Raw genomic sequence first — 20,652 nt, 5'->3', positions numbered from 1 at the left:
AGTCACTTCATGCTTTATACTACAAATCCCCCTATGTTGATTTAATGCCCCATCCATCTACTAATAATTGAAGATTCCACTCTTAAAGTAGAAAAAAAAACAGCCCAAGTTCTTTTGCAGTAGATTGTGAGTAAACCTGTTTTTAGATTAGATTAGATCATACTTCTTGACTTTGTTCAACATTTTATTAACAAATAAGCACACATGCTTTATAATTTACACATTCTAGAGGCGGACCTATGTATATTATGTATGTATTTCCAGGAAACTGATATTGTTCGTGTGAAATTTGTGTTTATACAAAGAATTAAGTCTTTCGGTCTTCATAGGAAGGCACAAATCCTTTCAAACATTGTTGGATTTCGGTTGCTCAAAAAGATGAGTTCTTTCTTCCCTTCCTCTGTTCGGCCTGATGATAAATAAAAATAAAAGAAACAGTAAGTAACAGCATAATCTGCAAATCATTATTTAGTCATAGCAAAGAATTGACATCAATATTTACTCTGAGGATGCTGCAACCACTGGCGGTCCATATAATAAAGGTAACAGCTCTCAAACTCCTTTTCACTGTAGTTGGTCACTGACACTGGAACAAATGGATCCATGCTGTCAAAACCTCTCTGATGAGCAAAACAAAGACAGGATGTCAAAATACAGGAAGTGAAAACACAGGAAATCAAACCTATCATCTTCAGCTGTGTTTGACAGACAACTCCAGCATTGGTTTCAATATTGAATGTTCAGTGATGTGATGTAATCACAAAAAAAATCTATTCAATTCATTTTAAGAATACAGACATAATATACACCCTAAACTCTGCCACAATATTCAAACAATAACAGCAAGTATATAATTCAGATGAACAGTGGCAGTAAATCATCAATGTTTATATTTAAGTCACAAGTAATTTTCTAGCAAGACAAGTGTGACGTTCACAGACAACAGTTAGTTGAGATATTTTCCACAAAGCCATAATAAAGCATAAGCACGTATTTTGTGTTTCAGCTTCAGCTCCTGAACCCGATGTAGACTTGAGGTCAGAATCACAACTTCCTGACTAACCAATATTCTTGATAATGAAAAAGAAAAACAAATTTGCTGTCAGAGCTTGAAGGTGTAGACTAAAAGAAAGTACATAAAATGACTTCTGACCTCTCCCAGCAGTTCTTGAGGCAGATAGGCAGATTTTGAAATGTAGACAGACCCTGTCTGAGACAGAGTGGTAATGATGGCGCCTCCAGTCTGAAACAAGAGAGTGATTCTTAATGACACACACACACACAAAAAAAAGAAATATGATATTGTTTTGTAGCTGTTGGTGTGTTCGTCTCACCCAGTCGTTCTTCATCAGCTTCCTCAGGTTATAAACCAAAGTGAGCTCATCTGGATCCACCTGATGATTGTCATAGAGAAAGAGAGTAAGATTTCTTATCAGTTGAAAGTCAAACAGATGGGAGAATAAAAGTAAAAGGCATGGCAGGACTGTAAATGTATTTCCTTACAGCAGTCTTATCCTCCTTCCTGATGGTGGATCTTCCCCACAGGGCATTGACACCATCCACAGCCACAGCCACCCGGAAGTTTGACTCTGGCTGCCCACTTTGCAGCCTGAGCTCCTTCATCACCGCCCCCACCACATCACTGCTGCTCTTCACACGAGATATACCCTACAGCAAAGGAAACACCATCAAAGCCTGATGTAACACAGAGGGAAATCTTAAGGACTGAAATATTATCCACAGTAAATCTGAGTGGCTGAGTTAAGTTCAAGTTGCACCATTTCTTTCGTTGCAAGCCTGCCATCATCTATTGTTGAAAAGAAAATGTCAGCTCAGCCTCCTTTGTCAAATAATGCACACTCGGATGGTTATCAATTTAAAATCTAAAAACATAAACAACCCACAACAAGCTCACAGTAATACCAGCAGTCAACTGAAACTACCTTTACTGCCAAAATAATGAAGATTTCCTTTCATTGGAGAAACGATATGCTAAGCAATAGCAGAAAAAAATGGATGACTTCAAAAGTGAGAAAATCACAAGCTGCACTTTAATTTACTGCTTATTTGTGTCCATGTGTTGTTCAAAAATACTGTGTTGATCCATTACAATGCTCATTTCATCGACTGTCGATCAACACATGACAGCAAAAGATGAAACTTTATTGATTCCTGTGAGGAACTCAGCAGAGCAGAAGGAAATAATAGGTAACAGAAATCTGAGAATGTCTTTGAGGATGAGCTAAGCCAGACCTTCAACACACAAAGAGGAAGAAAAACAAAAACAAAAAACAAAAACTCAAAAGCAGGACATCCAGGCTCTACTCATTTACACTGTGACAGGACTTACTTGATCCACCAGCTGTCCTAGTAGACTACCCTCCTCAGTGGACTCCCTCTTTGTCCACACATAACGCTGCTTTATCTTTATCTGTGGAAACAACACAGTTTCATCATCCATTTCTATACAGACTTAACGCTAATTTGAAACTGCACTGAGATTGTTCTTTTCCCACACAGGAAATGTAAGTAAAATATGCTGTTCATATAAAGTTAATAAAGTAAAAGTTCCAGTTCAGAGCAGAGTCTGTCTGTGCACTGATTAAAAACGCCACCATGCTGCTGTTATTACTGTATTATGCTAAGAAACTGTAATTGAAACTCTCTCCCTTTACATTTGCACAAATGTTTAGATTCAGGTGGTACCATTTAGCAGCTTGATGTGCATCAGCAGCTGCTGTGAAGATGCAGCAGTGACTCATTTAATCCCCTTAAATACCAAAGTGTTTCTTAATATTGTGACAAATTTGCAGAACTCCACAATCTTATCATCATACTCATATTGAAAATTAGTTTTATCTATGCAGTTTGTAAGATATTAAGATGTCTAGATATCTTAGATATGATCTAAGACTGACACTGCCAAAATATCCTTACCTTTGAAAGGAATTTCTCATTGGTGGTCCTGAAGTTGTGTAACCATTCAGCAGCTTGTAGTGGTTGATCAAAGCGAGAAGTGTTATAGGATGAGGGCAGCAGCTCTTTACAGTTCTTCACCCAGAGGTGTGCTGTATAATTAAAAAAAAAAAACAAAACACACACACACAGAAGATTTACTCAAAATGTCTGGGTCCTGGTCATCTGGTATGTGTGGCTGTGTTTGTCTCACCATCAGGAATGTGCAGCACCAGCCATCCCTGTGTGTAGCAGTAGTGGACTGTGTGACAGAGAGACATTGTCTTCCCACTGCCCTGTAACCCATCTAAACAACTTGATAAGGTTCAACCATAGTTTACAATAGAAAAAGCTGGATAACCAGAGGAAGAGTATTTCAATTTCTGTGTGTTTGTCTGTGAGAGACTCTGTGATTTAAAAGGATACAGAACACATATCGTTGTACAGGTTTGCTAAAATCTGATTTCTTCAGGTATGAGATGACCTCCAGAGCTGGCTGCCTCACCATTATACAGGCTTCATTGAATGTCTTAACCTTTAAAACCAAACAATAAAAACTGTCTTAGCAATACATATTTTAGTAAGTCTATGTCCCAAAATATGAGCCATGATCCAGTCAAACATATAAATGAGTACACAAGAACCCACCTGCTGTTGATAGCGCCAGGGGAGGCCATGTGGGAAGAGAGTGTGTACATCTGCAGAGGGCAGAGGGTAATACTGCCCTATATGTTTATCTGACTGACATGCCTGGAAAGACACAAACAGTGAACTCACCTGCTAAAAGTAATTGAAATATACAGACTTACTGGGGCTAAAAACATAAAACTATAGGGCTATATGTTGACTCTGTCTGTTAGAACCATGGTGACAATATCAATTGTCTGAACACTGGATCACTCACCGGATCATTCTCCTGAGTTCTGAAAACGGCGAAAGGTTCAGGTTCAGAATCTACTGCCACAGCCTCCTGCTGCCATCCACATCCGCTGGTATGAAGGGTCCTGACATGGTTTATCTGCATGGGTTTAACAACAGGAGGATTTTTAGTAACAAATTGCTATACGTAGAGAAAAGAAAGAAGACAAATGCATTATTATGTTTTCATCATCAGTTAATCTGCACACAATTCTTTGATAAATTATTTAGTCCATAAAAAATGCGCAAGGCCATCAGAACCTCAGAACAAGAATTAATTTTATTTATTTTAAAATACATTAATTTTATTAATTCTCGACCAAGTTCCATTAAAAATTAGGGTTATAATAACATATGATAAAGAACAGGGGGAAATACTATAAGAGACTGATATAATAAATGTTGACATTGTTTGAGCTCTTTTGCTCGAAAGAAGAAATATGGATTATTTTGTCTGCCAATAGACTTCTATGAATAAAACTGTCAACACAAGTTACTTTAACCATGGCTAGATTTGTTCGGTATGTCTATTTACAGGCATGTAAACACAACCAAGGCATAGCTGCAGTATATCTCATTCCGCCTGATAACCAGAGCAGCTGGCCCCGATCAGAGCTCTCAGTGGGATTATAGATGATGTACAAGTCCAGTTCATGTGTGCGCCTTTCACCAACAGCGACCTCACCGTTTGCCGTAGTCTGAAGGACAGTCTGTGAAGTGCCATGGCCTGAAACGAAGAGTAAGAGTTGAATCGAAGTGACGTTTCAGGGACCAAAGCAGGTAAAGAGCAGATCCACACCTCTGTGCTGTAACCTTGTGTAAACTGTTAGCTAAAGGCTAGCGGCTAACGTTAGCAGTGGGGAGCTTCGTGAGCTTGTTACTTGCCGCCGGATAACTAAATGTCCACAGGTGAAAGCCGCGGGTAATGCCACATAGAGTAAAAGCCTCCAGGCTTTGGGTTCAGGGCGGGCAGTAAATCGTAAACCTCCAGACCAAGTCAATGTGGAAGAGCCGTCATGGACTCCGCCATCATGCGGCTCAAAGCAGGAAGTGACGCTACGCCACCACAATTGTTGCGGGCCAATCAGGTGGCAGCTACCAGCGACGGCGAGAGAGGAAAATGGAGTTTCTCGGACTTTGACATGTATCACCTGTAATAATAATCTCTGCTGGTCAAACAATGACTGTTGAAAACGCGTTTGAAGGTGCTCGGTGAATGATAAACAGCCTTAAAGCTCTGACTGGGGCAGTTATGACAACAGTCCTGTGAGATTTGCCCACTTTGTATTTTTTTAAACTAACAGCAAGGCCCAGAGGGGCAATTATAGTGTTTTCAATTGAAACATCCAAGATAACTGGCTAGAGAGAGAATAAGAAGCAATACAGCTTTTACCAAAGAAGATAGCCATCATGAACAAAAGTGCTACCATAATTCTCAGATACTGAAGTATCAGTATACACATTTTACAGTACCACTTTTTGTCAATGAATACATTTGTAACAAAATTGACTCCTGTGTTTCCAGTTACAGATAGTTGTATAAATAATTTACTTTGTGTGAAATATTCAGCCCAACATGGCTAAAATTCCCCTGTTCTAGTCTAATTGAATTAATTCAAACTGCTTTTGGGATACACACTGATAAATCTGACATAACCGGTGAAAAATAGTGGTTGGTTTTTGGGAATGTGAAAAATTGAAACTCAGTGCACGGAGGGCAGGAGAAACAAAGGGAGGCCCGAAAGCATTTTGTCCTGTAAACCCATAGTGCCTTAATCTGGTACTGTGCATAGTAATGGCGGTGTAGCCACTTACTGCTTTCACTAAATAACGACCAAAAATAATATTGAAGTTCTATGTTAATATTCTTGATATTATTAATATGTTACGAATCCTTATTAGTTATAACTTTATTTGAATCATTATACCAAAAGTGGATTTCAACATATATCCATATTTAATTATATTTTATTTGCTTATTTATTTACTTATCTATTGCCATGTATTGTAATATATATATACTGAATATGTCTTGTGTTTTGGTGTATGTTTAATCTCATTGCCGCTGTTTGTGGTTTTGAATCTGTGTGATTTCTGTTGCATCTTGACACATGATAAAAACAGATCTCACACATGAACTTTTTCGCCCCTGAGCGCTCATCCCGGTCTGCCTTTCAATGCTGGATCTCGTATTACATTACACGATGCAACTTTTCCGCTGCTCCCCGGATCCCACCGTCGGCCTGTTTTAGCCAAGTCGTCGCCATTTTATTAAGCGTCTAAATAGCCCTCCCCAATCGCCTATTATGAACCGCAATGAGATCCTGCGCTGTATTCACCGTTTTCTCCCCTCCTCTGGCCACATGAAAATGGCCACGCAGTTACATTCCCGCACATCCACCAACCCCTCTGCTCCGTCAGCCTGTAGCCACACACACACACACACACACACACACACACACACACACTGCTGCTGCAGCCTTCAGTTCTGACACGTTAACAGCTTGTGCGCATACGAGAGCGCGATCTGAGCCATTATCACAGGCGGGAGCGATGTAACTTTCCCCGGGAGAAGTGGCGACATACGGCTCCGGCGGTGTGAGCAGCCCGCCACCTAGCTGCGGAGAGACGCGCCGACGGCCAGATCTGTCGACTGTTAGATTATGAAAACACCCGCGCCAATGTTGTTGCACAGTCGGCTCTGCGCTCCGATGCGACTGAAACTCGGTCCGAGAAGGTGTTTTAACCTCCGCCGGCCTCAGTTATGTAATCAGAGCGGCATCTAACGCGCGGAAAGCTGTGAATCGCTATTTGGTGCGAAAAGAGCCGGACAGCAACACCTTCACCTCCTGCCGAAACGCAGTTGACTCCGGGACGCGCTCTCTCTCGGGTAAGTAGCCTACGTAGCCTTATTAAAGATTGTCATGGCAGTCTGCGTTAATGTGTGCAGGCCTGTCATCAGCAGCCAGACCGAAGCTCGGGAGGTTACGGGGAAATTTTGTGCATCCGCTTTGCGCTAATTTTATCCCTTGTTGCTGAGTGTGTTCCCCCTCGTGTCGGCCGTGCACGGTGATATTTGTGATTTGAGGGCTGCTGACAGCGGCGGGAGAGCTAACGGAGGACAGAAAGGAGAGGAAAAAGGTGGCTGGGGACTAATCCACATCGCAAACACCACTAGCAAAGGCAAGCACATTTTGGTGCTACGCAGCCCCCCCCCCACCCCCTCCTTACACTTTTAGTGTTGAGTTTCAGTGTGTAGCTTGTGTGTATGCGTGTATATACGTGTGTGTGTGTTTTTTTTTTTTTTTTTTCAAGACGCCGATATGTCATTATATATTTTATTCCCGAGATGGCAGTGACGACAACAACAGCACGTGCATGTGTGTATGATCGCTAAGTGCGACAGCATCGGGCCGATAGTGATTTTCTGAGGTGCGCAAAGTCATTATGGAGAAGGAAGCTCCTGTTGACGTCCTCAGTGAGGCGGCGATAGGTCGCTCCAGTGCGGTAACACCCCCCACTGCCCGTACTGTATCTACAGTAGCAACATCAGTCAGCCTACGCAGCTGCGACCTGGGTACACAATGTACGACCAACACACTTCTAATACACTAACTGGTGTGTTTGTGAGGGTGGGGGCTCACGTGAGAAACTTCAGGCAGCACCTATACTGTGTGGTTCAGTGTGTGTGAGATGCCATCACAACACGCACCCTCATTTCCACAAAGGGTTGCTGTCCTCCTGCTGTTGTCAGGCAGATGACAGTGGTGTTGTAGTTATTGATGGGAACACCGTCATGGGATGGTGATGATGGCTGGGAAATATGGTGGGGCCATTATCATGATTTAATCGTCGCCTCAGCGCTGCCGAGGAACCACACTGACTTCGGTGTCAAGTCCACCCATCATCCTGTCACTGGGAATAGCTTCTGCTCTAATGTTAGAATAATTTAGAGTTATGTTTGAGAGGTACAGCGCTGTAGAGTATAAAGAGGTATTAGTATGCTCTTTGACTGATGCTGAATGGGCTTGCCCTTTTAAGTTTGAAAACCTGCCACTCATATTCTATTCTTCCAGTCACTTTGCACAACGTGAATGTGACCTGTATGAGTAGAGCCTCTCCTCATCCCTGAATTGTCTTCCTCACATGGCTCCTTATTTCTGCAAGTCAGTCAGGGTTCTGTACTAGCAATCACAATAAAAAAATAGCTGCTGTTATTTAAGAGGACCACTGTCCATCTTTGTGATCATTTTATTTTATTGTAAGGAGGTTTGGCCTTGGAAATGCCTCCCAATACAGTTACATAACAGCAGTTACTGGAACAGATGTTGATTTGAGCTCACTATGATTCAAGGGAAAGGGCTTGGGTGTGGAACGATCAAGAGGCACGAGAGATAGCCCACTGAGCTCTTAAATAAAAACATTATCTTTGATGCTTTTGTAAGTTTAAGGCGGTAGTTCAGTGCGTTGAGGGACAGACAAGCAATTTCACAAGAGCCTCTTAGGGGAGATCTGGAAGAATGCTTGGCAGGGTGTGCTTTATTAGAAAATGGGCGAGTGTCTTAATGAGAGTGAGAGAATAATGAAGGAAGCGTGACAGAGGATGCTGCTTCCCTTTGATATGTTAGAAGAGGTTGGAAACAGGGCTGAACGAGGAGCAAGTGAGAGTGAAAGTTTTTCTGATGAGGAGAATGTTATTTTAGGGTGTGTTACTTTGCTGTAATGTCACATTAAAAGTCCATTTACAATAGGGTCAATGAAAAGCTTGCTTGACTTAGAGGAAGCAATGGGAGGAGGAGGAATTTGCACTCCTTTCCAAAAATAAGTTTTACCCTTTCCTACGGATTTGTGTTACCACTATTGAAAGGGGAGGAGGGGAACGGTCAGACTGTGAATAGAGGGATTTAGGTTGGAGAGGAGAAAAATAACGAAGTGGAGGGGGAAATATGGTTCTGATTAACATGGATTCAGTGTATGAGTTGACCATTTCACTGTGTGGTCCACAGAGAGCAAAAGAGAGAGAGGGAGAGTGGATGGGACTAATAGAGAATGCATGCGAAAGCTTTCTGCCAAACATGAAAAGGGGAGTTTCGAAGAGAAAAGAAAGTACAGCAGAGGGAAGGGTGGGAGGAGAAGTGCTTGTGGGAGTAGCTGAGAACAGAAAGCGTAAAGACAGTGGGGAGAGGAGGGGAGGAGACTGGATCAAGTGTTTGAATTAGTCAGGAGCTGATTGATTGATATATTGATTTGGGAAAGAAGAGGCAGAGTAAGGATTAGACCATAAGTAGAGCTATCGAGATTTAAGGAGTCTTTCACAGATCCTTTTATTTACTGATTTCTCTGAGAAAACAAGCTGGTGGTGTTTTTTGAAGAACGTGAGTCGGTCTTTCCTCCCGCTAGTGTCGACATTCTGGGAATCAGTAGCGTTGATTGGACCCCTGGGCTTTCTGTACGATGAGATCATCTCTTTGGACTCAGACTTTAGCACCTCTCCGCAGCTGCCTGCAGGAAGGGGACTTTCCCCTCAATTCTTGTAACACCACTATTCAGCATCTGAGCCCAATGAAATGACTAATCACTGCTCTCTTTTTTTTCTGTCTATATGTGTCTCTTTCCAATCTCTCTCTCTCTCTCTCTCTCTCTCTCTCCCTAAACCTCAATCTTACTCCCTCTCAGTACAAACCTTCGCTGGATGAGGGCACCCAACTGTGTTTGGACTGTTGTAGGATATCATTTTGGAAAATCTCCTGGTCTATACCTGCATTCATCTCTTTGCCCTTGAAAGGTTTAGACTGGGAAACCTACAGCATCCTACTTCTCCCCCCTGACTTCTCTGATGGACCAGAGAGTGAAGGGGGGGACCCCTCCAGCCACAAACTCCACTCTGGATCCCAATTCTGCACCTGAAGACTCTGAACGTGACCAAGGAACAGAGAAAAGGCGAGGAAGTGATGGGGAGAATGGAGATGTAGGGGAAAAGGAGGAGGAGAAAAAAGGAGCGGGGAGGAAGAGAGAAGGAGATAAGGGGGCAGTGCTGGAGCTGCTGATCGAGGGGCGCTGTGGAAGTGCAGGGCAGCAGCAGCTCCAGATCTCTGGCAGAGAGACCAGCTGCCCTGATGGGAATGTACGACTCCGGATTGGACTCCAGGCCAAGCGCACCAAGAAACCGCCCAAGATTTTGGAGAGCTACGTCTGCAAGCCCACCATCAGGACCTATCAGAGACAAGGCAGGGGGGGGCTGAAGGGGGATGGTGAAGGAGGAGCAGGCCAGCAGAGTAAAACCAGCTCTACCCCAGAGGAGACAACCAGAGAGCAGCGCTCGGTTTTGGATGGTGTCCAGACGACATCCAAACAGAGTGCATCAGCTGCCTCACCACCACTTGCATCATCATCATCATCATCATCATCTTTGTCATCGCAGACACTGTCGTTATCATCCACATTTACAGCAACTTCCACCCCAGCCTTGGTTCCTGCGTTAGCCAGCCAAGGGGCAAAGTCTACCAAACAGGTAAGTTAAGGACCAGGACACTTTTCCTCACACACATAACGATTCAGATGGCAATGTTCAATTTTGTCTGAGGCGAAATTTGGCGTGAAATAGAAGAAATAAGTGTCATAGTGACAAATAGTCAAATACCAGATAGGTTTCTGTGGTGCAAAATCACCAAACTTTGTGTTTAGTTATAATAAGGTCAAATGAGCTATTGTCACAATACAGAGGCTAAGGCAGCATATTTAAATAAACAGACCTATAAATAGGACAACAGCTCACCAACCACTTGGAGCTATTACAGACATTGGTCCGTCAGTCCTTATGACAATCACCCAAGGGGAAGCTTATTGCTTTAGCTGCATAAACACCACTCAGGCTGCAGCATACCAAAATCACCGGACAAGTATGAAATGTCAAGCCTTCTCATCTGTATTAGTGGCAATTTATAGCTACCAATAGCACAGCTTTCTCTCGCTTTCTGTCTCTGCCAGCCTCTCTATATCTGTCCCTCTCTTCTATTTTTACATCCCCTCTTTTCTCTACCTACTCTCATTTATCTTTCACTCCCCTTCTGTCCCACTCTTTTCCTCTCTGTTTCTCTGCCTTTGTTTTTCTCCTTTGTGTCAACCCCATTCCTGTTTCCTTCACCTCGCTGTCGCCTTCTTTTCAGTATGCCCTCTTTTCTCTGCCTGATTGAGTCATTTTGTCCTCGTTCTCTTTTTTAATGGGCAGACAAAAACAAAAGCATTTCAATTATTGTTTCTTACCCATTGTCTCTTCACTGTTGTCTACAGCAAACTGGTAGTTGTTACAACCGTTTCTGTCTATGACAGACATTGTGTCTTTGCGTTCCTCAGGTTCCTATCAAACTGGCCGATAAGATAGAGGTGATATCAAATGGTTCATCTGAGAGAGTGAAGAAGGAGAAGCTTCCTAATGTCAACAGCCAGCCTGTTTCTGCAGGACACAAACCCTGCCCATCCCCGAAAGACCAGACAGCTTCAACTGCTCCTTCTACACCATGCATTCAGGCGCTCAATACGTCAGAGACCAGAAATGAAGGACATGCCTCCAAGAAACACAATGGTTTGGTCCAGACAGGGAGACAGAAGGGACTGTCGAATGGGAAAGGCTCTGCAGATAGCTTTACAACTTCCACCTCATCGAAAGTCAAAGTTGGAAAACACAGCAGTTCCTCTGCTGTTTCTTCCATGGACTCCTCGACCAGACCTCTAGTCTCCACCAGTTCCCACAAAGAACTTGGCCTCTCCAATAAGAGTATGCCAAACTCTCCTTCCTCTCCCTCAGTCACCCCTAAACCACAGTCCTCCCCCGTTTTGGATCTCTCTTCTGTCCAGTCCCAAGATCAGGATCCCTGCCTCCAGCCCACGCTGGAGAAGGAAAGGGAGAAAGAGAGGAAAGCAAAGAAAGAGAAGCGGAAAGACAAAAAATCAAAGCGAGATAGATTGGAGACAGAAAGAGCAAACAGTGAGAGCAAAAAGGACGAAGGCAAGAAGAAGAAAAAGGAGAGAGGGAAGGATGGAAAATCAAGGCATGGTAAAGAAAAATTTGAAAAACACAGGACTGATAATATGTGGAGGGAGGAACTAAAGACTGAAAGAGCAAAGGCTGAAAAAAAAAGGGATAAGCTTAGTCCAGACAGACAGAGAACAGAGGATAATAATGGAAAATGTGGTGAAGTAGTCGATAGTAGCAAACTAGATAAAATCTATAAAGTAGTGAATCAAGGCAGACCAGAAGAGAAAGACAAGGCAGATGACAGTTGCAAGGCAGTTAAGCAAGCTGAGCCTGCAACAACAGGTGACATCAGTAAATCAAAAGAACAAGATGTTTTAAGACATTCAACTGTGCCTCCAAGCCACCCTTCCTCTTCTACTCTTCCCTCAATGCCCGCTCCTTCCCGGGCCCCTGTGTCTCCCCCTTCTTCCCCCCAAGAACAGGACAGCAGACCGCTTAAAAAGCGTAAAGCCAGACGGCCCAGCTGGACCAAGCTGGTGCACCGGGCTCAGAGGGTGGAAAATCAGGAAGCCCCTTCAGATTCCCAACATAATCCTTTGCTAAATTTCTCCCAGAACCCCAAGACGTCTCTTCCTGGCAAGGCCACTCTTCAGCAAAACGATGAGTCACACCCATCTCCAACTAGCTCCTTAACTGGCAGCGCCTCTCCTCTCTCTTCTGCAACCAACCCTCCATCCCCAAAGCAGAGTCATCCCGCATCAGACCCTAGCCCCCCCTCCAGATGTCCCATTACTCCTGCCCGAAAACGGGGCCGCCCTAAATCCCACAGCTCTAGTTTAGATGAACCTCCCCCAAGACTTACACCAAACTCTATCCCAGCTGAGGTGCCTCTTCTGGGCTGCAACGGAGTTCAGAAAGCCCCTGTCTTGGAGCCAAGTCCAATACTACAGCGTGCTTCTCTTTCTAAATCCAGCCCCAAGAAGCGTGGCCGTCCTCCCAAACGGCCCCTCCCTGAGGAGCAGAGTGGAGATGCACTGAGTCACAATGATGATACAGACAGGAGTAAAGATTTTCACCCTCCAGAAAAGGGGAACAGGCAGCTAAAGATCAGGAGGCTGATAAATGAGATGAAGAAACGAAAGAAAAGGAGACTTCAAAAGGTTATGCTGTCTGGGTATGTAGCAAAGGAGGGAAGGGGAAGTGCAGCAGCAGATGGGGAGACTTCTCTGAGAATGTGTAAATCAATAGAGGCTACGACAGTGCACACACTTTCAGCCCTGTCCTCCTCCTTCGGCAGTAAGCTAGGCCCTCAGATCAACGTGAGTAAAAGAGGAACCATCTACATGGGAAAGAGACGAGGACGTAAGCCTAAAGTCCAAACGACGAACCTAAAGTCTAACCCCCTGACATCCACTCAGTCGTCTCTGTTTACCAATCCCTCCGAAACGTCTCTCTTCTCGTGTAACACGCCCCAGCCTGTTCCTTCTCACCCCTTTCCCTCCCCGTCTCTTACCCACTCCAGTGGGGCCCAGAGTCCCTATAGTGAGGGCAGCCTTACAGAACCAACATCTTCCTTACTCTTTCCTCATCCCTTCTCCCTCCCTTCCCCATCATCATCCTGTACCTCCCCACGTCCTCCCTCCTCCTCATCCCTCTCTCCCTTTGTGAAGAAGAGCTGTCCATGTCAGGGAAGGCATCACTTCCCCTTTCACCAGTCTTCATGTAAGCTATCCTGTCCCACCCCTCCATTGCATCACACACCTGGCTCCCCTGGCCACCCAAAAGAGGCCACCCCCTCCCCCAGGAGTGAATCACACAGCGAAGAGACACTGCCTAGCGATAGTGGAATTGGAACGGATAACAACAGTGTTTCTGAGCGAGGGGAGATGAGGGGCGCTCGAGGCATTCTCAGGTTGGGCCAGGGGTCAGGATTGATGCTTGGGGGTCAAAGACACCCTTCCTCTCTTGTGGACCATCCCTCTCCTGTCTCTTCACCCCCCTCTCATATTCCCAGACACACAAATGCAATCAGCAACTCCAGTTCTGTGGAGCGGCACAGAGACAGGCACCGGCACAGGCGGAGGGACTACGATTGCTCATCTACCTGTACTTGCTTGTGTCCCTGCCCCTGCCAAGGACACAATAAGTGCACTCATTCGGACTATTATCCTTGCCTTGGGCACAATGCACTGAAGAGACAGAAAAACAAACATAAGAAGAAACACCAGCAGCTGCACATGCAGGATCCAGAGTTTCTGGCTGAACTCGAAGAGCTGATTGGTCAATTCAGTGAGGTCCATATCGGACGGAGAAGTTGGGTGAGGGCAGGACTGGGACAGGGCTTGGATGGGAGCGGGAATGCTCCTGGAGGAAGGCATTATCACCCCTCCTCCCATTCTCTCCGCTCTAATATCTTCAGGATCAATCTGAATGGATTCTATTCGCCTCACCCTTCATCTTACCCCACTAACCCCTCCTTCTCGGCCCAGACTTTTTACCCGTGCCAGCCGGTTCATTGTAACAGGAAGCTTGACCGCAGACAGTGTGGGTGTCCATCAAAGTTCCAGGAGACTATTGAAAATATGGGCTTTTACAGCAGCTATGCTCCGGCTACAACACTTTACCACCACCTCCCCAGCTCCTACCCGCTTCCATCTCCTCACCAGTATGTGCCCCATCAGCCCCACCATGCCCACTTCCTCCTCAACCCCGCCAGATTCCACAGGCGCAGGAGTAGGTTGCTGAGAGAGGGCACTTTGGGAGGAGAGGTTGAAGGAGATATGGGAGGAGGCAGCGGGGGAGGCCCCCATCTCGGCTCAGGATTCACATCCAGCCTCTCCTGTGGCTGTGGGAGGAGTGAACACAAACACAAACATAAACACCGTCAAAGGCACTGTGAGCGAGACATGGATGACGAGGAGTTACATGAGGATGAGGAGGAAGATGGCTTGGAGAGAGAGGAGTTGGCCAGTACAAAGCCAAGGTCTGGGTTCATTTTGGGGCAAGGAGAAGGAGGAAGGAAAGGAGCAAAAGGAATGGGGAGAATGCTATCCAAAGATTCACCTTGGTTATGTGAGAATGGGAGCGATTCCTTCTCCTCTGCTGCTGCTAACACAGCATCATCATCCTCAGCAGATAGGTACAAACATACATCTCTCACCACGCTGGGGCTGGGGTCCTCTCACCTGTCATCATTCGGAGGAAGCTGGGGTGGCCTGGGACAGACCTGGATGAAATTTGGAGGCCTGGGAGGTCCAGGATTTGGAAACTCAACCCCCAGCTGGAGAAGCTTCACCGAGGAACGACGCTTAGGTGGAATGATTGCATCCGATGGGGAGGACGAAGATAGTGAGGACGTTCAAGAGTCACATCTATACGGTACACCCCCATCTCCAACACATACAAACCTGTTCACATCCGCTGCCATGGCAACAACAGGGAGGGTTCCAAGGATTGGATTGGCCAGTAGAAATTCAGGAAGTGAAGACAGGTCATGGAGGAGAGACGAACCAGTTTGGAGAGAGAGGAGAGAAGCAGGTGAGGCATGAATGATTTTTACCAATAAATCTGTGAATCGACAGATTAGTGAAATGTCTGCTGTTCTCTCGTGGCCCCAAAAGTTGTAATCTTAAAATTAGTACTAAAGTTGGCAGAAATCTTAGCTGTGTTTGTGTTTCCACCAGCTGGAAAATGTGCTGATGAATGCTCTTTTAGTTATGTGAAAGCACAGTTGTTGTAGTTTGCTAATATTTAATTTCATACTGACAGTAATCTAGACAATATTAGAAATTTAACTTCACTGCACCTGCCTACTGTTGAAATACAACAGTAAACTAAATCGAGACAGCTACCTAAGTGAATAGGTTTTATGCCAAGGCCCTTCTTTCACTTGGTCAGTATGACCGATTTTTCTATCTGCACAATGTGAAGATGAGACTGTGGCACCAATAGTTTGCCCAATATAGTGACAACATTGCTTTTCCTCAGGTGTTGTTGAGCCGCACATCAAAGCCTGGAGGGTTTCTGAGAGGAAATCAGACTCCGTTCTTTTTATAGCCAATTTCAGACTCCCTCTGCTTTGCAGGGGACGTGACTGACACATACGCACTAACGCAACCGCTAAGCAACTGCTCTGAATTCAAATTTTAAATAGTGTTACAGCAGAAGGGCAGCTTCCTGATGGGAATCTGCCAGAAAATCTATGAAATCTTACCAGTCTGCAGCAAACCACACACTGTTGCTGCCTGGGGCTACCCAGTGAACACAGTCATTAGTTAACCACCATATTGGCTATTTAAAGCCTGACCTATCCTTCACTGCTGGCCAACAGGGCCTATTTGACTTGGAAAAATCCAATACGGAAAGAGTGGTCAGTCAGGCATTGTGCAAAATAGAAAAAAAGATAGATGACCTCTGTGGCGATTGATGAAGGATGGCTCTGGGGTAAAAAAGTGGGCAAAGACAGAATGAGAGGGGGAAATGATCATTTGTTTGAAGAAGTAGATCACATTTGCCAACAGTTCATCATTTAATTAATCGCAGGTGTTTTAAAGAACAGCATACTCACAGGGCCATGGTCACACTTTTTTCACTCCTCTGCTGTCTGAGATTGTGTGCCACGTGAACTGAAATGTGCAAAAAAATCGGTGTGAAAGAATGCCTATGTGTGAAGGCTCACATCAAAAATAATGTCGGCAGAGAGTTTTGTGTTTTGTTTTGTTTTTTATTATTATTATTTTTTTATTGATGTTTTTTGTTTTTTAGTTTTTTCATTCTTCTGGGGCTTTTTTTGTTGTGTGTGCAAGAGCATACATAAATCACTGGTTAATGCATTTCCCAGAAGTGATCTGGTCAGAGGAAATGTGTCTTGACTCACCTAATCTGTGGCCCATCTGCATGACTCAGCCTAAACTGGCCTCACCTCACACCTCCTGCCGCCTCAATCGCTGATCCACATCTGTCTCATTTCCTCCCTGCAACTTATACCAACCCCCAACCCCTCCCTTCTTGCCTCAACCCCTCCTGCCTCCTATTTCAATGACTGCAGGTTTGCAAGGTGACTCAAGAAGCCAGGGGCAGCAGAAAAGTGTGCCAACAGCAGCCAGTGTGGCGGTGAAAAACAAAAGAAGGCCAGGACGGCCTCGGAAGCACCCACTGCCCTTCACTGTATCCTCACCCACACACCCATCCGCAGCTCCATCCATGTCGTCACTCGACCTCTTGCCAGGACACAGCCACAACAGGGATGGAAGAGAAGTGGGAGGGAGCAAAGTAGAAAGAGGACCAGAGAGAGATGGAGGGAGTGACAAAGTGCAGCAGGGGACAGCGTTGGAGCTGCAGGCCCGGAGGAAGCGAGGACGGAAGAGAAAACATGGTGATTCCCCCTGTCATCAGAGGTAAACGCTCACAACTGCATTACCCACAATTACTCATTTACTCCCAACTGCACCTGAGCTGGTTGATTTGAAAATTCAATACAACCACTCACTATTGCTATATTAACCTATTGTTTTCAGCACTGTGTGCTAAACCAGTGCCTTTCTTTCTTTCTCTTTTTCCTCTCTATCATTCTATCTCTCTCTTCATGCTTTCCTTTTAGTGTCGCTGTGGATAAACCTGAGTGTGACATCCCCCCTGAATGCTTCAGCCAATCAGATGTGGACCAGGCTCCATCCCAACCAGTGACCATCCAAAGAGAGGAAAGAACAGATGGTCCTCCTATGAAGAAGTTTCTCATGGCAGGTCTTTACTCAGATGATTACAAGACTACAGAGTGAGTGGATTCATTTCATGAAGTGATTATCTGAATTTTTTTTTTTTTTTTTTTTAGCAAGTTTTGTGTTTATGTATTCATGGTTTTCTTTTCTAGTCCCCCATCTCAAGCCCAGGAAATTTTCAGAGAGAGTTTGGAATACACACCAGGGGAGCACGAGTACACCCTTTTACCTGCTCCCCTACATGTTGGTGAGTTAAAAAAAAAAAAAAAAAGTTCAAACTCGGGTGTAGTTGGTTTGTAGTGTTTAAGCTCTGTTTCTGTCCTTTAGGGAAATACCTGAGGCTGAAACGGATTCATTTCCAATTACCATATGATGTTATGTGGCTGTGGCAGCACAACCAGGTATAGTAGTGCCCCATAATACGGAGAAGAGAGTGCCACATGTATTGGGATAGAATTTGGGATGTAATGTTTGTTTACAGCTTCACAGGCAGCCTGCAGTCCCACTGAAGAGGAAGCGGCGCTACTGTGAGTTGCCAGTATTAGAAATGTTATCTTCTGGTCTAGTGGATGGATGTGGTCAATACTCTCATATAATACCTGACCTTCTTTCTCTCTCTGTTTCATTCAGGCCGGCTAAAGGAGAGGCCTGTATCCTCTCACCAGACAGAAGTGAGTTTATATGGCTTAAGAACTATAATGGCTTGCGCTGTATTGTAAACTTTAAACTATAATAATCTACATTCATCCCACCATTCGTTTTTTTTTTTTTTTTTTTAAATTGTACAGGAAGAGAGCTCCAGCAACATCAACAGCCTGTTTCCTCACCTCGACATGGAGCCTTTGACAAGCAGTGAGCGGTATGGAAAGAAAGCAGTGATCCACATTTCAAGATAATCTACTTGATGTGTGGGTATAGAGCTAATGTCAGTAATTTTTTTCCCTGTGTGCTGGGCCAGGAGCTTTGTAGTTAAACACCATGTGTTCCTTGTGAGAAACTGGGAGCTTGTGAGAGAGAGACAGATGCGACTGCGGAGAGAGAGAGAAAGAGACGTAGAGGAGGAGGAAGAAGAAGAGGAGGACGAGGAGGAGGAGGAGGAGGAGGAGGAGAGGGACTCACAACCTTTGTCTTGTGATGGAGCCAATGGGGACGACATCCACATCAAGTCAGGTCCATGAAGCAAGTGTGTGTGTTAGTTTTTGTTTCTGTAGGTGTTTGTGTATACATACATTTATGTGGTTGAACTCCAGACATTTTCATTTTTATTGTATATCTATGTAGACTTCTTTTTGTGTCCCACGTTGGTATCTTTACCATGTCTGGGTGCGTGTGTGTGTGTGTCTGCGCTCTGCTCACAGCTCGTCATCCTCATATTTGGCTTGTCTCTCCATGTCATACTCAGCAGCTTGAACTAAGCAGTTTTCCAACCACAGAATTTCGGCCTGCAGAAATGTTTCCCGATTTCAGTCATCCAATACTGGTGTCCAACAACTTAGTAGGCATCAACTTTCCCCATTAGCAGAGAAACCACACAGTTTCCATCAAAAGCTCCCGACAGATTGCGTACAGGAATCAAGGGGAAATAAGGACACTGGCAGATTTATCTGTAAAAGAGATGATGTACTGTGGTGTGGTGTTTCTCTCCTGTAACGCCTTCACTAACATATTATTTGATCACTGACCATCAGATCAGCCTGTGGGGGTGGAGGTGACAATTATCAGCAGTGACCCCCACCATCAGAGTCAGGACACTTCCAGCTTGTTCACTGCCAGCCCCTGTGTGAGTTAACACAACCAAACAAAAAACATTTCCTTGAATCCAAATTTCCACAAGTATAAAAAGTCGCCATTGGAATTAGTTGCACATGCTTGTTCACCACAGCACCTCAAAACCCAGAACAGCGAAGAGGAGGAGCGAGAGGAAGAAAAACGAGGGGAGGAAGAGGTCTGCAGCAGAGAACAGAGGAGGAGACGGCTCAATGATTTACTTTTGACCCTGCAGCATTCATAAGCTAACAGAGGGAGGTAAGTCGAGCATCAGAGACAGGATTGACCCACAGAGGACCATGTGTTGTTTTTTGTTGATAGCATCTTGCTTTTGTGTAGGTGGGACCACTCTGTGAAAGGGACCAGGCCCACCGCTGGACAGATGGAAACTAACTGATGTCACAGCACTGCTATCAAGAGTAGCAGTGTCTCAGAGATCATGCTGAAAAAGGAGAAGGGGGCAGGGGGTGGGGGGGGGGATTAAAATGGCTAAAAATGCAAGAAAGACATCTCACACGCTGACAGATGAGTGTGTTGAACCTAGCACTCTGAAGGGCATCACACCAAGGATGAAACCATGGCAACGCATCTTTTGTCCACGCAGCAAGGGATGAGAGAAACAGAGATAGACTGTCCCGGATGAAAGAAAGAAACAGACCAGCTGAAATGAATTTGCACTAGTGCTGGATGAACAAGCACACTAAAGACTGTATGTATGCTAAGTGGACACACTATAAATGCACACACATACACTTTGATTGCTCTGACTTCAGCACCTTAAGCAAACTGGGAAAGACAGACATTGGTTGGAGATTGAAAGTGGACATATATTTAGTACTCAGCATTTTGGCCCTAATGTTTCCAAGAGACGAGAAGCTCACAAGCTGCCCAGAGGAACAGAAATGTAGCCTGGGCCCTAAGTAGGTCAAAATTGAACCCTCATTTACTCGTTAGGCTTTCAAAGTCATATTGCACCTTTGGGAAATGACACAAGGAGAAGTGAGGCAGTTGAAATCTGTTGAGACAGTGTAAGGCTTTTTCTTCACTTTTACCAAGACAGTGTCTGCTATGTACCAGTGAATAGGCGGGGGGGGGGGGGGTGGCTTAGTGATAGGAATTTTGGCATCGCTGCAAGAGAATTTCTAATGAGCTTTTAAGAAAGAAGTTATTTTTAAAAAAACAAAGAAAAGAGCTTGAGTACTGTCTGCAAAACAAATGGACAAAATATATTCATGATAGGAATGTTTATTGTTGACTATTTTCAGTATTGCTTCCTTGGGAAGGGAGGGAGAGGGGTAAAAAGTGTTTCTGTTTACTTCA

The 20,652-nt window shown here is 44.7% G+C and overlaps 2 protein-coding genes across 6 annotated transcripts; one reads left to right on the top strand and one right to left on the bottom strand.

The window, feature by feature from the left end:
• Positions 1-59: 59 nt before the first annotated feature.
• On the bottom strand, positions 60-4,934 carry dap3 (death associated protein 3). Of its 2 annotated transcripts, none has more exons than XM_029504736.1 (13): positions 4,673-4,934; positions 4,559-4,600; positions 3,860-3,973; positions 3,604-3,705; positions 3,382-3,490; positions 3,170-3,262; positions 2,938-3,068; positions 2,351-2,431; positions 1,504-1,668; positions 1,335-1,394; positions 1,154-1,243; positions 503-620; positions 60-409 (listed from the first exon to the last, which is right to left on the bottom strand). In XM_029504736.1, the coding sequence occupies exons 2-13, from the start codon at positions 4,595-4,597 to the stop codon at positions 324-326; spliced, it is 1,188 nt and encodes a 395-aa protein (XP_029360596.1). In that variant the 5' UTR covers positions 4,598-4,600; positions 4,673-4,934; the 3' UTR covers positions 60-323. The 2 variants fall into 2 exon arrangements, with proteins under 2 accessions (XP_029360596.1, XP_029360597.1); XM_029504737.1 differs by having other exon boundaries at positions 4,759-4,934.
• A 1,493-nt stretch (positions 4,935-6,427) lies between these two features.
• LOC115045132 (histone-lysine N-methyltransferase ASH1L) lies at positions 6,428-19,804 on the top strand. Of its 4 annotated transcripts, XM_029504651.1 has the most exons (14): positions 6,428-6,763; positions 9,550-10,384; positions 11,227-15,385; positions 16,896-17,244; positions 17,448-17,621; positions 17,718-17,812; positions 17,893-17,966; positions 18,047-18,092; positions 18,196-18,236; positions 18,354-18,424; positions 18,524-18,735; positions 19,254-19,345; positions 19,448-19,590; positions 19,672-19,804. In XM_029504651.1, the coding sequence occupies exons 2-13, from the start codon at positions 9,710-9,712 to the stop codon at positions 19,574-19,576; spliced, it is 6,117 nt and encodes a 2,038-aa protein (XP_029360511.1). In that variant the 5' UTR covers positions 6,428-6,763; positions 9,550-9,709; the 3' UTR covers positions 19,577-19,590; positions 19,672-19,804. The 4 variants fall into 4 exon arrangements, 2 of the variants coding, with proteins under 2 accessions (XP_029360511.1, XP_029360512.1); XR_003840858.1 differs by lacking the exon at positions 19,672-19,804 and having other exon boundaries at positions 18,524-18,730; positions 19,448-19,589; XR_003840859.1 differs by lacking the exon at positions 19,672-19,804 and having other exon boundaries at positions 18,524-18,748; positions 19,448-19,492.
• The last annotated feature ends 848 nt before the right edge of the window (positions 19,805-20,652 follow it).

Source organism: Echeneis naucrates, chromosome 6 (assembly GCF_900963305.1).
Source record: "Echeneis naucrates chromosome 6, fEcheNa1.1, whole genome shotgun sequence".
Taxonomy (NCBI): domain Eukaryota; kingdom Metazoa; phylum Chordata; class Actinopteri; order Carangiformes; family Echeneidae; genus Echeneis; species Echeneis naucrates.
This window is presented reverse-complemented; position numbering and strand designations above follow the sequence as displayed.

Excerpts from the sequence above, each read along its gene's own strand:
- dap3 (XM_029504736.1), bottom strand. The coding sequence starts at position 4,597 with ATGGCACTTCACAGACTGTCCTTCAGACTACGGCAAACG. Across the intron at positions 3,069-3,169 it reads GGTGCTGCACATTCCTGATG|CACACCTCTGGGTGAAGAAC; the intron begins GTGAGACAAACA and ends TTAATTATACAG. Across the intron at positions 1,669-2,350 it reads TAGGACAGCTGGTGGATCAA|GGTATATCTCGTGTGAAGAG; the intron begins GTAAGTCCTGTC and ends CCTTTGCTGTAG.
- LOC115045132 (XM_029504651.1), top strand. The coding sequence starts at position 9,710 with ATGGACCAGAGAGTGAAGGGGGGGACCCCTCCAGCCACAAACTCCACT. Across the intron at positions 17,813-17,892 it reads ACCTGCTCCCCTACATGTTG|GGAAATACCTGAGGCTGAAA; the intron begins GTGAGTTAAAAA and ends TCTGTCCTTTAG. Across the intron at positions 18,425-18,523 it reads CCTTTGACAAGCAGTGAGCG|GAGCTTTGTAGTTAAACACC; the intron begins GTATGGAAAGAA and ends GTGCTGGGCCAG.